This window comes from Hemiscyllium ocellatum, chromosome 2 (genome assembly GCF_020745735.1).
Source record: "Hemiscyllium ocellatum isolate sHemOce1 chromosome 2, sHemOce1.pat.X.cur, whole genome shotgun sequence".
NCBI lineage: Eukaryota > Metazoa > Chordata > Chondrichthyes > Orectolobiformes > Hemiscylliidae > Hemiscyllium > Hemiscyllium ocellatum.
Genome location: NC_083402.1, coordinates 133,847,561 through 133,861,664, shown reverse-complemented (window position 1 = coordinate 133,861,664; position 14,104 = coordinate 133,847,561). Strand labels below are relative to the sequence as shown.

General features: G+C 40.2%; 1 protein-coding gene across 3 annotated transcripts in view; it reads left to right on the top strand.

Annotated features, from left to right (window-relative positions):
* The window catches only part of gak (cyclin G associated kinase), a 127,773-nt gene that overhangs the window by 13,657 nt on the left and 100,012 nt on the right, over positions 1-14,104 (top strand). For all 3 annotated transcript variants that reach the window (XM_060840133.1, XM_060840142.1, XM_060840124.1), the window contains exon 2: positions 12,733-12,794. In XM_060840133.1, coding sequence (XP_060696116.1) covers positions 12,733-12,794 — 62 coding nt within the window. The remainder of the gene's footprint in view (positions 1-12,732; positions 12,795-14,104) is intronic.

Sequence of the window (14,104 nt, the reverse complement as noted above, 5' to 3'; positions counted from 1 at the left end):
TTCTTAAAAATATAATAGTCTCTCAGAACAAAGAACAAAAGAGAAGAATAGCAGAGGGATAAGCACTTGGGACTTTCAAGCCTATGCTGATCATCATGCTCTAACTGAACTGAAAAATGAGCATTTTGCCCTTATTGCCCAAATGAATATTCTGTCCGTATCCCTTTATTCCCTCCCTATTCATGTAACCATCCAGATGCCTGTTAAATGTTGTCAATATGCCTGCCTCCACCACCTCTTCTGGCAAGACGTTCCAGGCTCCTACCACATCTCCCTTAAACATTCCCCCTTTCACATTGAACCTGTGCCTCCTTGTAAATGAAATTTCAATCCTGGGAAAAAGCCTCTGACTATCCACCCTATCTATGCCTCTCATAATTTTGTTGACCTCTATCAGGTCTCGTCTCTGACTCTATCTTTCTAGTGAAAACATTCCTAATTTTTTTTAACCTTTCCTCATAACCAATCTCCTTGAGTCCTGGCAGCATCCTGATAAACCTTCCCTGCACTCTCTCCAAACCTTCCATGTCCTTATGATGGTCAAGAAGGCACAACAGTGCCCCTTCTTCCTCAAGAGGCTAACGAAATTTGGCATGTCCATAAGGACACTCACCAACTTTTAAGGGTGCACCATAGAAAGCGTTCTATCTGGGTGCATCATGGCTTGGTACTGCAACTGCTCTGCCCAGGACCATAAGAAACTACAGAGAGTTGTGAACACATCCCAATCCATCACGTGAGCCAACCTTCCACCTATTGACTCCATTACACTTCTCGATGCCTTGGAAAGGCACCCAACATCATCAAAGACCCCGCCCCACTAAAATCCTGGTTATAATCTCTTCCAACCTCTTCCGTCGGGCAGAAGAATAAGAGCTTAACAAATGTGTGAACCGGTTTGAGAACAGCTTCTTCCCCGCTGTTATCAGACTTGTGAATGGACCTCTAAAATTTCAATCTAAAGTTGGCCTTGCTTTTTGAGCACCTTTGCAGTCATAACTTTGTATTCCTCATAATGTTCAGTCAGCCTGTGATCTTTGTTATAATCTGCCTGTACTGCATGCAAACAAAACTTTTCAATGTACTTAGGTACATGTGACAAAAATAATATTTCAAATCAGTGCTTTTCTACATTAAAGATTGGGGACGTTAAAGTGAAGATTGGAGACAATATTTCATCGTCACTAACACTCAACACTGGAGCCCCCCAGGGATGTGTACTCAGCCCCCTACTGTACTCACTGTATACCCATGACTGCATCGGCAAATACCAGACTAATTCCATTTACAAGTTCATTGATGACACCACCATAGTCAGTTGAATCTCAGATGGCGACGAAACAGACTAAAGATGGCAGGCGGAAGTCCTGGAAAAATGGTGCACTGAGAACAACTAGCTCTCAATGCCAGCAAAACCAAGGAACTCATTATTGACTTTTGGCGGGATGTTACTCATGCCCCCCTACACATTAACAGCACAGAGGTGGAACAGTCAGGCTCCTGGGCGTGGTCATCCACAACAAGATTTCTTGAATTCTTCATGTGGATGCACTGGTTACAAAGGCCCAACAATGTCTCCTCTTCCTCAGGCAGCGAAGAAAGTTTGGCGAATACCTTTGCCAACTTTTAGAGGTGTGTCATCGGGAGCATTCTGGATTGTATCATTACCTAGTTTGGCAACTGTGCCATTCAAGATCGGAGATTGTTACAGAAAGTGGTGAAATCGGCCTGGACAATCAGAAAGCCAACCTCCCATCTATAGAATTCATCTACCAGCCCTGCTGTTAAGGAAAGGCCGACAGCATGCTTTTTTTTTGTAGATATTTTTATTGAAATTTAACATTTTTGCAAATTTACAAAAATAAACAAAACTCTCAAATACAAACATTGATGTACAATTAAATCATATATACAATAGTCATAATTTAACAAAGAAAAGAGAAAGAAAGAAAACAAAAAAAGAAAAAAAGAAACGAAAAAAGAAAGAAAAAAAAAACTCAACTTTCTACTAATCTAACCTATAACTAACCAGAGTGTATACCTAAGTCTCTTACATGCTCGGAATGTATAAACATCAAATATAATAAAACCCGTATTTGCGCAGGATTCCTCTCCCAAGGGGCCCCGGAGCAGCCCGGTCTGAAATCTTCACTAAATAAAAGCCCTTGTTAGGATAGCCGAAATATCTGCATTTATATAATTCAAAAAGGGCTGCCATATTTTATAAAATAATTCAGTCTTTCGGTGCACCATATTTGTGAGGAAGTCAAGGGGGATATATTCCATAATTAATCTGTGCCAATTTGAAAGTCCAGGGGGGCCCTCAGCCACCCAGTTCACCAAAATATTTTTCCTTGCACAGAAAGAGAGAATAGAAAATAGTCTCTTCCCATGCATATCCAGAGATGAGAGGTTCGAAAAGCCCAAAAGGAGAGATACAGGGTCCACCCTAATTTCCGTTCCTAAAATTTCTGTCAGGGTATTTGCCACTTTAGTCCAGTATCTGCGGATTTTCTGACAAGTCCACAGACAATGTACAAGAGTACCCACCTCTATTTTGCATTTAGGACACATTGGAGATGCTCCTGCCTTAAATTTTGCCAGTCGAGCCGGAGCTATATGGGCCCTATGAAGTATCTTTAGTTGGATAGCCTGAGTTCTGTTACAGATAGCAATTCTTCTAGCATTTTCCCAAATGTCATTCCACATATCCTCAGAGATTTCTAGCCCCAAGTCCTGCTCCCATGTTTTAAGCAGGTCATCCATGTCTCCTGAGACTCCATCATGTAGCAAATGGTATACAGTACTAACGGAGGATGCCCCCGCTGGTCATAAGACATTACGTTCTCTGTCTGATTTATAAAGACTATCTATTAATGTAGTCTTCCTCTGTATATAATCTCGAACTTGGAAGTATCGAAAGAGATCCCCATTAGGTATTCCGAATTTCAGACGCAGCTGCTCAAAGGACATCAGGATCCCATCTTTAAATAGGTCCCCTAAGCATGAGATGCCCCTGGATCTCCAGAGTTTAAAGGTGGCATCTGTAATCCCCGGTTGGAATCCCCATGCGCCTACTATTGGTGCATGGGGGGATGTTTTATGTGAGTTACCCTCATTTTGCCGCATTATATTCCAGGCCTTAATTGTGTTTAATATTATGGGATTTTTACAGTGGTCTGTAATGATTTTCCTCTTATCTGAAAATAAAAGGTTAATAAGTGGGTATTTTACTTGGGAGGCTTCGATATCCAGCCAAATTGATTGTGGATCAGATGAAACCCAATCAGCTATGTAACTTAGTAGGGAGCTTAACTGATATTTCCTAAATTCTGGGAAGTCCAGTCCTCCCCTTGCCTGTGGAAGCTGTAGCTTCTTCAGCTTAATAAGGGGCCGTCTATGGTTCCAAATAAAGGAGCCCAACCAGCCATATCATTTACGTAGGGCTAGCCTTGGCAGCATCAGCGGGAGCATTCTCATAGGATATAAGAGACGGGGCAGAACATTCATTTTAATTAATGCTATTCTCCCTAGCCAGGAAATCGGAAGGTCTCTCCATCGCTGGAGGTCCTGCCTTATCCTTTCCATTAATTGTACAAAATTAGCCCTATACAGCTGATCAAATACTGGCGTGATAAAAATACCTAAATATAAGAAGCCCTCCAGGGACCAACGGAAGGGAAAAGGGGATCCGTCCATTAAGTGGGGTATCATAGCCAGACCACCCATTGGCATGGCTTCCGATTTTGAAAAATTAATTTTATAGCCTGAGAATGCACTAAATGTATTAATAACTTGAATTAGACGAGGCACTGACATTAAAGGATTACTGAGGAATAAGAGAACGTCATCTGCATAGAGGGTAATTTTGTGTTTACCTGTACCAATCCTCAGGGCCGTTATATTAGGATCAGTCTGGATGGCTTCTGCTAATGGTTCGATTATCAGTGTAAACAACAATGGTGAGAGAGGACATCCTTGACGGCAGCCCCTACCCACACTGCAGCCATCCGATCTTAACCCATTAGTAATAACAGCAGCTTTGGGGTCATTATACAATGTTGAAACCCATTTGGTAAACACCTGTCCAACGCCAAACCTTTCCAATGTGTAAAATAAATATGACCATTCAACCCTATCAAATGCCTTTTCCGCATCCAATGAAATTACTACTCCTGGTATCTTTCCCTGATGACAGGCTTGGATCATATTCAAGACCCTTCTGATATTATTGGATGATCTGCGGCCCTTAATAAATCCCGTCTGGTCCTCCTTTATAATATATGGCAGTACCCTTTCTAGTCTTAGTGCTAACATTTTTGAGAGAATTTTAAAGTCTACATTTAGTAAGGATATTGGTCTGTAAGATGCACAATCTTCTGGGTCTTTTCCTTTTTTGAGGATAAGAGAAATATTTGCTTCTTTCAGCGTGGGCGGGAGACAGACCTGACTATGCGCAAAATTATACATATCCATAAGTGGGTCAACCAATATTCCTGTAAATTCTTTATAGAATTCAGCTTGAAAACTATCCGGGCCCGGTGCTTTTCCGCTCTGAAGTTGCCTAATTGCCTCAAGTATTTCTTGGACTGTTAAAGGGGTATTTAGGGCCGACACCTGTTCCGGAGTCAGGCCCAGGAAGGTCAAATTTTTAAAAAATGACTGCATCCTCCTAATCCTATCTTCACAATCCTGCGATCTATATAGTTCAGAATAAAATTCTTTAAAGGTCGCATTGATCTTTTTATGATCATGAGTCAGGGTACCTGTACTTGATGGTCGGAATAGTTTGAGGGGCTTTCTTTTTCTTTGCAAGAAATGCTAAGTATCTACCCGGTTTGTCGCCATATTCATATAATCTTTGTTTCGCAAATAATATTTCCCTTTTAGCCGTTTGAGTAAGCGCGGTGTTTAAAGCTGTCCTAAGAGCTGTAATCCTCTGCAATTTTGTGATAGAAGGTCTATCAGCGTATGCTGTTTCGGCTGCTTTTAGGCGAGCTTCGAGCAGACGCTGTTGCTCTCCCTTCATTTTCCTCTGGTTCGCTGAATAGGAGATGATCAAACCTCGTGCATAAGCTTTGATGGTCTCCCACATCATTGACGGATTGCTAGCCGTACCAGTATTAATTTCTAAAAAAGTTTTAAGTTCTTGGGAGAAGTACTTTAAAATTTTGCTATCTTTTATCAGGAAGGGGTCCATACGCCAATGCCGAGCAGATGTCCCATTGTTCTTTACCTTAGTTTCCATGTATACAGCGGCATGGTCAGAGATTGCTATAGTACCTATTTTACAGGTTGCTATAGAGTTTAGAAAAATCGATGGGGCAAAAAACATATCAATTCTTGTGTGACATTTATGTGGATTAGAGTAGAAAGAAAAATCTCTACCCTGTGGATGGAGACATCTCCATACATCTACCAATCCTAATTCTTTATTCAGGTCCGCCAGTTGTCTAGATCTGGGAGATACTCCAGCGGCACTCTTGGGAATCCTGTCTATTTCCGGATCCATAATACAATTAAAGTCTCCCCCTATAATTGTATGACGGGCACCAAAGGCCATCAGTTTTGAAAAAGCTTCCGTTATGAATTTAAAGGGGTGTGCCGGGGGGCAGTATACATTTAAGATCCCATATTCCTCTCCATTTATGAGGGCTTTAATCAAAATATATCGTCCAGATTCGTCTTTTATCTGATTTAGAATTTTCAAAGGGAAGTTCTTCCGGACAAGGATAACGACTCCCCTGCTTTTTGAATTAGAAGAGGAAAAAAAGGCCTGATCAAATCCGCCCTGTCGTAATTTTAAGTGTTCTTTATCCGACAGGTGTGTCTCCTGTAGGAGAGCTATATCAACTCTCTCCTTCTTAAGATTTGATAATATTTTCTTCCTTTTAACTGGCGAATTACTCCCCCTGACATTCCAGGTGCACCACTTAACCGACTGTTAAGCCGTAATCATCTGGACAGATCCGAGACCCCTCGGGAGGGGAAACCCTATCTAGAACATCCCGAGCATGGAGCATACAAGATTTACAAAAGTAAAGATTCTCTGATACACTCAAAACAATATAACAAAAAACTCTTTCTAAGTATAAAAAATATAAAACATTCCGAATTGGAGATTTTCTCCCTTGTTCCCAGGGAGCGTCACTTCCTCTCCCACAGTCCATCTTACCCTCTTCCAACCAGTGCCCCACCCTTGACCCAGGTGTTCCTCAATAAAATGAGGAGAATTCAAATATAATATAAAGCTAGAGTTAACAGTGAACACCCCACCCCCACCCACACCCACATCTAAATATATTTGGGAATATTAATACCATATATAACTATAAGATTACAATCTCAACATGTAATACTTAAATATAATACCACAAAATAACAGGGGAAAGAAAAACAACCCCGCTCCTAAAAACAGAAGTAAAATAGAATAAGGTAACCACCTCTCCCCATCAACATTAACCAAACGCCCCAACATATATATATATATATATATATATATATATACATACACACACACATAGGGGGAAAGATAAGAAAAGATGAAGGGATGTAAACCAAAATAATGGGAAAGGCAGACCAGCGTCCACAATCTCTTACAGTTTATTTAAGAGAGTCCAAGAATTCCTTAGCCTTCTCCGGTGATCCGAAGTTATATATGGATCCTTCGTGGCTAAGGCGTACCGTCGCTGGATATCGTAAGGAGTACTGGATATTTAAGTCCCTTAAACGCTTCTTCGCCTCATCGAATGCCTTCCTCTTTCGGACCAAAGCTGGGGAGAAATCCTGGAACAGCATGATCCTGGATCCTTTGTGGGTCATAGCTTGGGGATCTTTTCCCAGATTTCTTGAGGCTTCCAGGAGCATCTGCATCTCCCTATAGCTCTGCAACTGGAACAGGACCGGGCGTGGGCACTGAGTTGAGCCGGGCCCAGGTACTGTGACCCGGTAGGCCCATTCTACCCTTACCTGGCCTGATCCATTATGCAGATTTAAAAGTTGTGGCAGCCAATGCTGTAAGAATGCTGTCAGCTGACATCCCTCTTCCTGCTCGGGCAGGCCCAACAACCGAATATTTTTTCTACGACATCGATTTTCGAGGTCATCAATGTGGTTTTCTAGGTTCTGGACTCGATTCTCGAGAAAACGGATGTGGTTGGCTGTTGATTTTATCCCAGTCTCTGAGGCTGCGGCCTTCGACTCCACCTCTCTGACTCGGCACTCCAATTCCTGAATGTCTCTGCCCTGCTTCTGCAGCTCGGCTGATAGTGCTTCTCTGCTCTGCCGAGACTCATCGATAAAAGCATCAATCTTCGCCTCCCACCTGGCAAACATCTCCTCAAAGCTCATCTTCATTGGTAAATCTCCTGAAGTAGCTGAAGACACCTTTGTTGCAGATGAAGAGGGAGAGGGTGGGGGAGGGGTCCCTGCTTTCTTAGAGCCGCCTGTTCCCTTCCCTTTACTCATTTTCCATCTAATATTAGACAATTTAAATGTACTAATAGGTAACTATTTAAGGTTAACAACTATTATAAATGGTTTAGTGAGTGTGGTGGGGGTGGATAGCCCACTTTTCCCAAGTTTTGGGTAGAGCACTGTGGACTCAGTCTTGCTGGGTCGCCGCCATCTTGGATCCCCCGCCGACAGCATTCTTAAAAATTCATCCCATCCTGGCAATGTTTTTCTACAACCTGTACCATCAAGGAGAACAAAGTTAAAAATCACACAATACCAGGTTATAGTCCAACAGGTTTATTTGGTAGCACTAGCTTTCGGAGCACTGCTCCTCCATCAGGTTCTCCACAAACACCTGATGAAGGAGCAGTACTCTGAAAGCTAGTGCTTCCAAATAAACCTGTTGGACTATAACCTGGTGTTGTGTGGTTTTCAACTTTTGTACACCCCAGTCCAACACTGGCATCTCCAAATCATCAGGGAGAAGGTACAGAAGACTGAACATGCACCAGCCGGTTTTGCAACCGTTTCTACCCTACTGTTGTTAGAATACTGAATGGACTCTCAAACTCTTAACATTCACCTGTACTTGTGCTTTTGTTTTTGCCACTGTTTACTTATTATTTACTATGCTACTTAACGATGTGATCTGCTTGTATCGTTGGCAAGGCACAGCTTTTCACTGTGCCTCGGTACACGTGACAATAAACTCAATTCAGTTCAGTAAAGGTGCTATTTAAATGAAAGTTGCTGTGAAGTAATTCAGAGTTGGCAGTTTCAAACACATTCAAAATAAGTCTCAGATAAACCTTTTTCTTTTCTCTGGAGTTGTTACACCTGTTTCTGTTGGTGAGGCGTGTTCATGTCTTTTCTTGTCATTGACATTAACTTGTCTTCCTGATGTTGAACTTACTCCTACTCAACCTAATATTGGGAAAATATTTCCACTGGTGGAAGAGTTGGGAGCCAGAGGACATAGATGTGAAGTAGTTGGCAAAAATAAAACTGACAATACGAAAGATGGACTGTTCTTAGACAGTGAATGACTATGGTGTGAAACACTTTGCCTGAGAGTATAGTGGAGGCTGATCAGAGTTAGCTTTCAAAAGGGAATTGGATAAGAACTCGTACCCCACCTGAAGACAACACCAATCAAAAAGCAGTGGGGAAAGTGTAGGTCTGTGGTAGCTGTTGAATTGTTCCTACAGAGAGCTTATAGGTTAGATAAACTGGCCTCTTTCTATGTAGTAACCATTCTGCTCACCGTAATTTTTGGCATAGATAAACTGATTAGTGGGCTAACAGAAAACAGATACTGGATAAATTGATCATTTTCAACTTGGGAAACTGAAACTAATGGTATAAAAGCAAAATACTGAGAATGCTGGAAATCTGAAATAAAAAGTAGAAACTGCTGGAGAAATTCATCATGTCTGGCAGCATCTATAGAGAGAGAAACAAAGTTAAAGTTTCAAATCCAGTGTGACTCCTCTTCATAACCAGTGGGATTCTACGGGGGCCAGTGCTGGAGTCTTGCCATTTAGAATCCATGTTAATGTCTTGGATGAAAGGTATTTTAGGCACTTATTTGACAATGCAACCATAGGTAAGAAAGCAAGCTGTAATGAGCTGACAGATTCTGCAGAGATATGCAAAACCTTTAAGTGAATGAGAAAACATTTGACAGAGTATACTGTGGAAAACATGAAGTTATCTAATTTGATAGGTAAAACATTTAATTGGATAGATATTACAGAATGCTGTGGCACTGAGGGATCTAGATGTACTCAAAACATGAATACATAGCATCCAGATCGAGCAAGTAATTAGTAACTCAAATGGAATGCTGGTCTTTATTGCAAGAGGGTTGAAATATAAAGGTTGGGGGAAACCCTGCCACCACCATACGAGCATATATGAGGCTGCATTGGAGTAGTGCTAACAGCTTTGTTTCTTTGCATTGGAGATGGTTCACGGGAAGTTTGGTTCGTCCATTCCTGAGATGAAGGAATAAAAACTGAAAGAAACTCAGCAAGTTTGGCAGCATTTGCAGAGAGAGATGGAAAGTTAACATTTCAACTTTGATATGACTTTTCATTTTACACACCTGAGAAAAAGGAGTTGTCTTATGAGGAAATTGAATCAGTTGCATCTATACTAATTGGAGTTTAGGTTAATAGGTGATTTTTTGAAACACAAAATTCAGAGGGGGTTTGACAATATAGTCTCTGAGGATGTTTCTCGTCAGAGAGGAAACTTGATCGAGGGTGCCGCCTGCTTTCAGATTATGAGGTCACCTATTTAAGATGGAACTGAGGGGAAATTTCTTCTTTCAGCAGGTCTTGAATCTTTGAAATTCTGTACCCCGTAGACCTGAGGACAGTGAGTTGTTGAATGTTTTCAAAGCTGAGATAGGAATCAAGGATTATGGGGAAAAGACAGGAAAGTGGAATTGAGGCCAAAATCTGATCTGATTTGATCTTATTGAATGATGGAACAGAATCAAAGGGCTGTTTATAGACATTCCACTGTGCTGCTTTATATTGTGACCTCTTGCCAATTGATTGGAAGCTGGGAAAAGTGAGTCTATCTTAAACACCGTTGGGCAAATGCCCCACTAAGTTTATTTTTAAATGTGACTATAATTGATAAAATTATGGGCACTATCAACGCAACTCCGGGTCTTCCTGATCCCTGGCACAGAGTTGCAAACCAGAGTACAACCATTACAGTTTTTATAGTTTTTTTTTACTTCAAAGAGGTACTTTACTTTGAGAGACAGTGAACATGATAACATATCTTTTTTAAATAAATGTCAAAAGATTAAACTAAAATTAATTAGGATAAAATCTATTTTCTTCCTCACCATTTCACTGTTCCTTGATTATGGTTTGTTTTAATCTGTGCTGATTGGTTGCCAGTTGATTGGCCATTGTAGCCTGAGCAATACATGATTCACCACCTGTCTGTGAGAAGACTCCAACTGTGATGCTAAGTGAGAATGTAGAATATAGATTACAAGAGGGACAATTATAAACTGGAATCATGTTCAGCCATTTGGCAGTGTAGCAGTTATACTTACTCTTGGTCAGCAGTTTTTAAGAAGAATTTCTGTGTTGTTGCTTCAATATATCTTGGATTTGATTTCTATTAATCCATAACAACATGACTCATACAGGAAGCCAATACGCACCGACAGAGATAACACAAATTGCCTTGTGATAATGACCATTCGGGCCATTTTTAGTGGCTTTGATGGAAAGATAAGTATTAGCCATGATATCAGGGAATACACCTCTGTATCCAAGATGTCATGGCAGACCCACGCTTGTGTTAACATCTGAATCAACATGGTCCAGTTCTGCTTGTGGTATTGACAGTGTGAAATTGAATATTGATACCCAAATAAGGTGTGAGAGACATACATGATGCAGTTCAGTACATTAGAAATTTTGGTTTTTGATAACTTTAAAAGCTTAAAGACACACTAATTACTATTCCATGATGAAACAATTCTTAACTATTTGTGCTGCCATTGATCATAACTTTCCTGTTCAAAATTAATGAATTTACTCCACAGTTATTCACTTAATGAACCTTGGCAGTGACCAGATCAATGACTTGTCAACAAGCCTGAAACTGTGTAACATTCAGAAAGTTAATATGATAGCTAATCTGACAGTGTATGAACCCATTGAAGTAACAAAGCGGGAGAATGGCGATTTGTTTTGATTTCCTAGTTAGCAGACCTCATTGGACAATGCGAACTGGTTGTGTGTTTCTCTCAACATGTAGCAAGAAAATGAATGGGTGAGTGAATGATCCAGGATTGCTCTTACTCATCCCACTCACTAGAATTGAAAATTGGATAGCAGTACGTATGTTGGTTCTTTCAATAGAAAAATATGGTGCAGAGAGAAAAATAGGTTTACTAGGAATGATTTAAAATATAAAACCAATTCAGGTGAATGGTAGTACTACTCACAAATTGGCTTCATATTTAGCTCGTTTCTCTTGCACCCATTCTCTCTCCTCACCAGACAGCATTTTTTATTGAAACAACCAACGTACCTCCTGCTGGATGAGAAATCTAGTTTTGGAGTTCATGTGACATTCACAAATCACTTGCTGTCTTATATATATTGAAAGCTTATATATTCACTGAATATTAACTTCAAAATCGCTGGGCTGGGAAAAAAGAGACAAGACTCTAAATAGGATAAAACGTGGTTCTAGCGTGCCAACATTTGGTTTTGTGTAGATGAGATGAGCGACCAATCTGCATGTGGGAAGAAGTTGGTAATTTAAACGTTTTGTGTCTTTGAAGTTATGATCCTTTGCTTTAATGTAGATTGAATGATTAGACATAAAAGGTGGCCAGGTTTCCTGGGTGCTGGGAAACTCAGCATCTTAAAGGAGATGAGAAAGGCTGAATGTCCAGGGTTTGGGCCTTTACAGCTAGTTGATGGGAGTGGGCCAGTTGATGCAGGAGTGTTTTCTTTCGGCTCAACAAGATAACAATAAACTTTTGCACAGCAACCTGCCTCTCTTCCCCTCACTATCCTGAATCATCACCTAGCATGATTATTTGGATCTCACCTGGAGCATTTTTCCATTATGTTTCTTGCTCTTGCAGACTTTGATTCAGTGAAACAAGCTCCTTACTAAAAAGACTTCAACCTATTATTGGAGTGTTTTTGAATGATGTGCTTAAGGGAAAAAAGAGTAAACTAGTGCTGTAGCTAAATTCTATAAGATGTTTGGGAAGTCTGCACCTTTAGATTTCCTGACCACTCAGTGATTTTTGGGTCTGCTCAACTGAGATGTGGCATGGTATCTAGTTCATGAGTAAAACTGATTAAGCCATTTCACAACTGCTCACTGCTGTGAAATTGGGGCCTTTTAATCACATTGATTTTTTTTGTATTCATTTATGGGATGTGGGCATCACTGGCTGGCCACCATTTATTACTGCCTCTAGCTGCTATTGCAAAGGTGGTGGCGAGGTGCCTTTTTGAACCATTGCAGTCCACGTGCTGTAGATTGATCCATAATGCCATTTGGGAGGCAATTCCAGGCACTTGACTGAGTGGTAGTGAGGGAACTGTGATACATTTCCAAATCAGGATGTTGAGTGGTTTGTAGGGGAACTTTCAGGTTCCCATGTATCTGCTGTCTTGTCCTTCCAGATGGACGTGTCATGAGTTTCGAAGTCCAAACTTCTACTCTAGATTGTTGATAAGTTCTCACTCTGGGAATGTTTTTCTGCTTTAACAGGTGGATTTGCCTTTGTCTATGAAGCACAGGACCTTGGTAATGGAAAGGATTATGCTTTAAAGGTAAGTGATGTGCTGACATTACTTTAAGACACGTTCTTGAAGACATTTTTGAGGCGTTTGTATCACTTCTGCAGTCATTGCTGAGAGTGAAGTGCACTCTCATCAGTTGTTCTCTATGAAATTGGATCATATCCAAACCCCAACTTGGTCAAGGGCTGACAGTTTCTAGATGAATTAGTTGTGTCTTCTAGTGCAAATTTTTAAAACATTTGTGTTTTGTGGTAGACTCTGAGTTACATGTAACAGGAAATCTCCAATGGTTTTGGTCTATGTTTTCTTGTGGTGGTCAGTTAAGAATTGGAGATTTGAATGATGTGTTCTTAATTTACAGCTCAATGTGAATGTATTATCATCATTGCATGTAAATGAAATTGTGCTTGCAGCTCAGTTTGATCAAGTATGTCAACTAATAGGGAAATTTTTAAAGAGTCAAAAAGCATTCACCTCAGAAACAAACCATTTGGGCAGACTGGTCCATATTAGCATAAATCTCAATTCTTTCTCCCTTATGTTTTTTCCTTGCATCCCCTTAAATTCATCAGTTTTCATCTCAGCTAATCCTTGTGGGAGTGTCTTTCACATTCTCACCATTCACAGGGTGTGAAATAGCTTTTGGTTTTACTGTTTGATTCTTCCCTACCATTGGAAGCATTCTCTTTACATTTAACCTATTCATTCTATCCTGATGACATCATCTGGCAGTCTGATATTAGCTTGTAAATCTTTGTTTCACAGTCTCCGTGATCTCTAATCTTTTTTTATAGTATGATTACCAGATCTATGCCTAATACATCGAGTGTGGTCTAACCAATGTTTGCTACGTAACTGCACTAATTTTCAATTCTGTATTTATAAAAATATTCTGTAGCACTTGGGTTGCCTTGGTTAAGAGCTTATTGACCCATGGGAATTTTAGATTTAGTATCTATACTTGGTGATTCTTTTGACTATTTCATTTAGGCTCTTATTTTCCAGGTAATATTGACATTCCTTATTTTTCTTACCGCAGTATAATAACTCATTTACTAATGCTGAAATTCACTTGCTAATTTACTGTCCATTCTGCAAGTTTTTTGATGTTACCTTTTAAGTTCTTGCAATCCTCCCTCTCATGTGACTACTATTTCCAATTTGGTATTGGCTGGAAATTTAGCTGAAAGTTCTGATGAAAGGTCATTAGCTTGAAACACTAACTCTGCTTCTGTCCAATGGTTGTGTCTGACTAGCTGAGTTTTCCCTGCATTTTCTGTTTTAGATACTATAAATTTGGAAATGGTTTTTGATTCCATAGTCTGAATGAATATGATTTG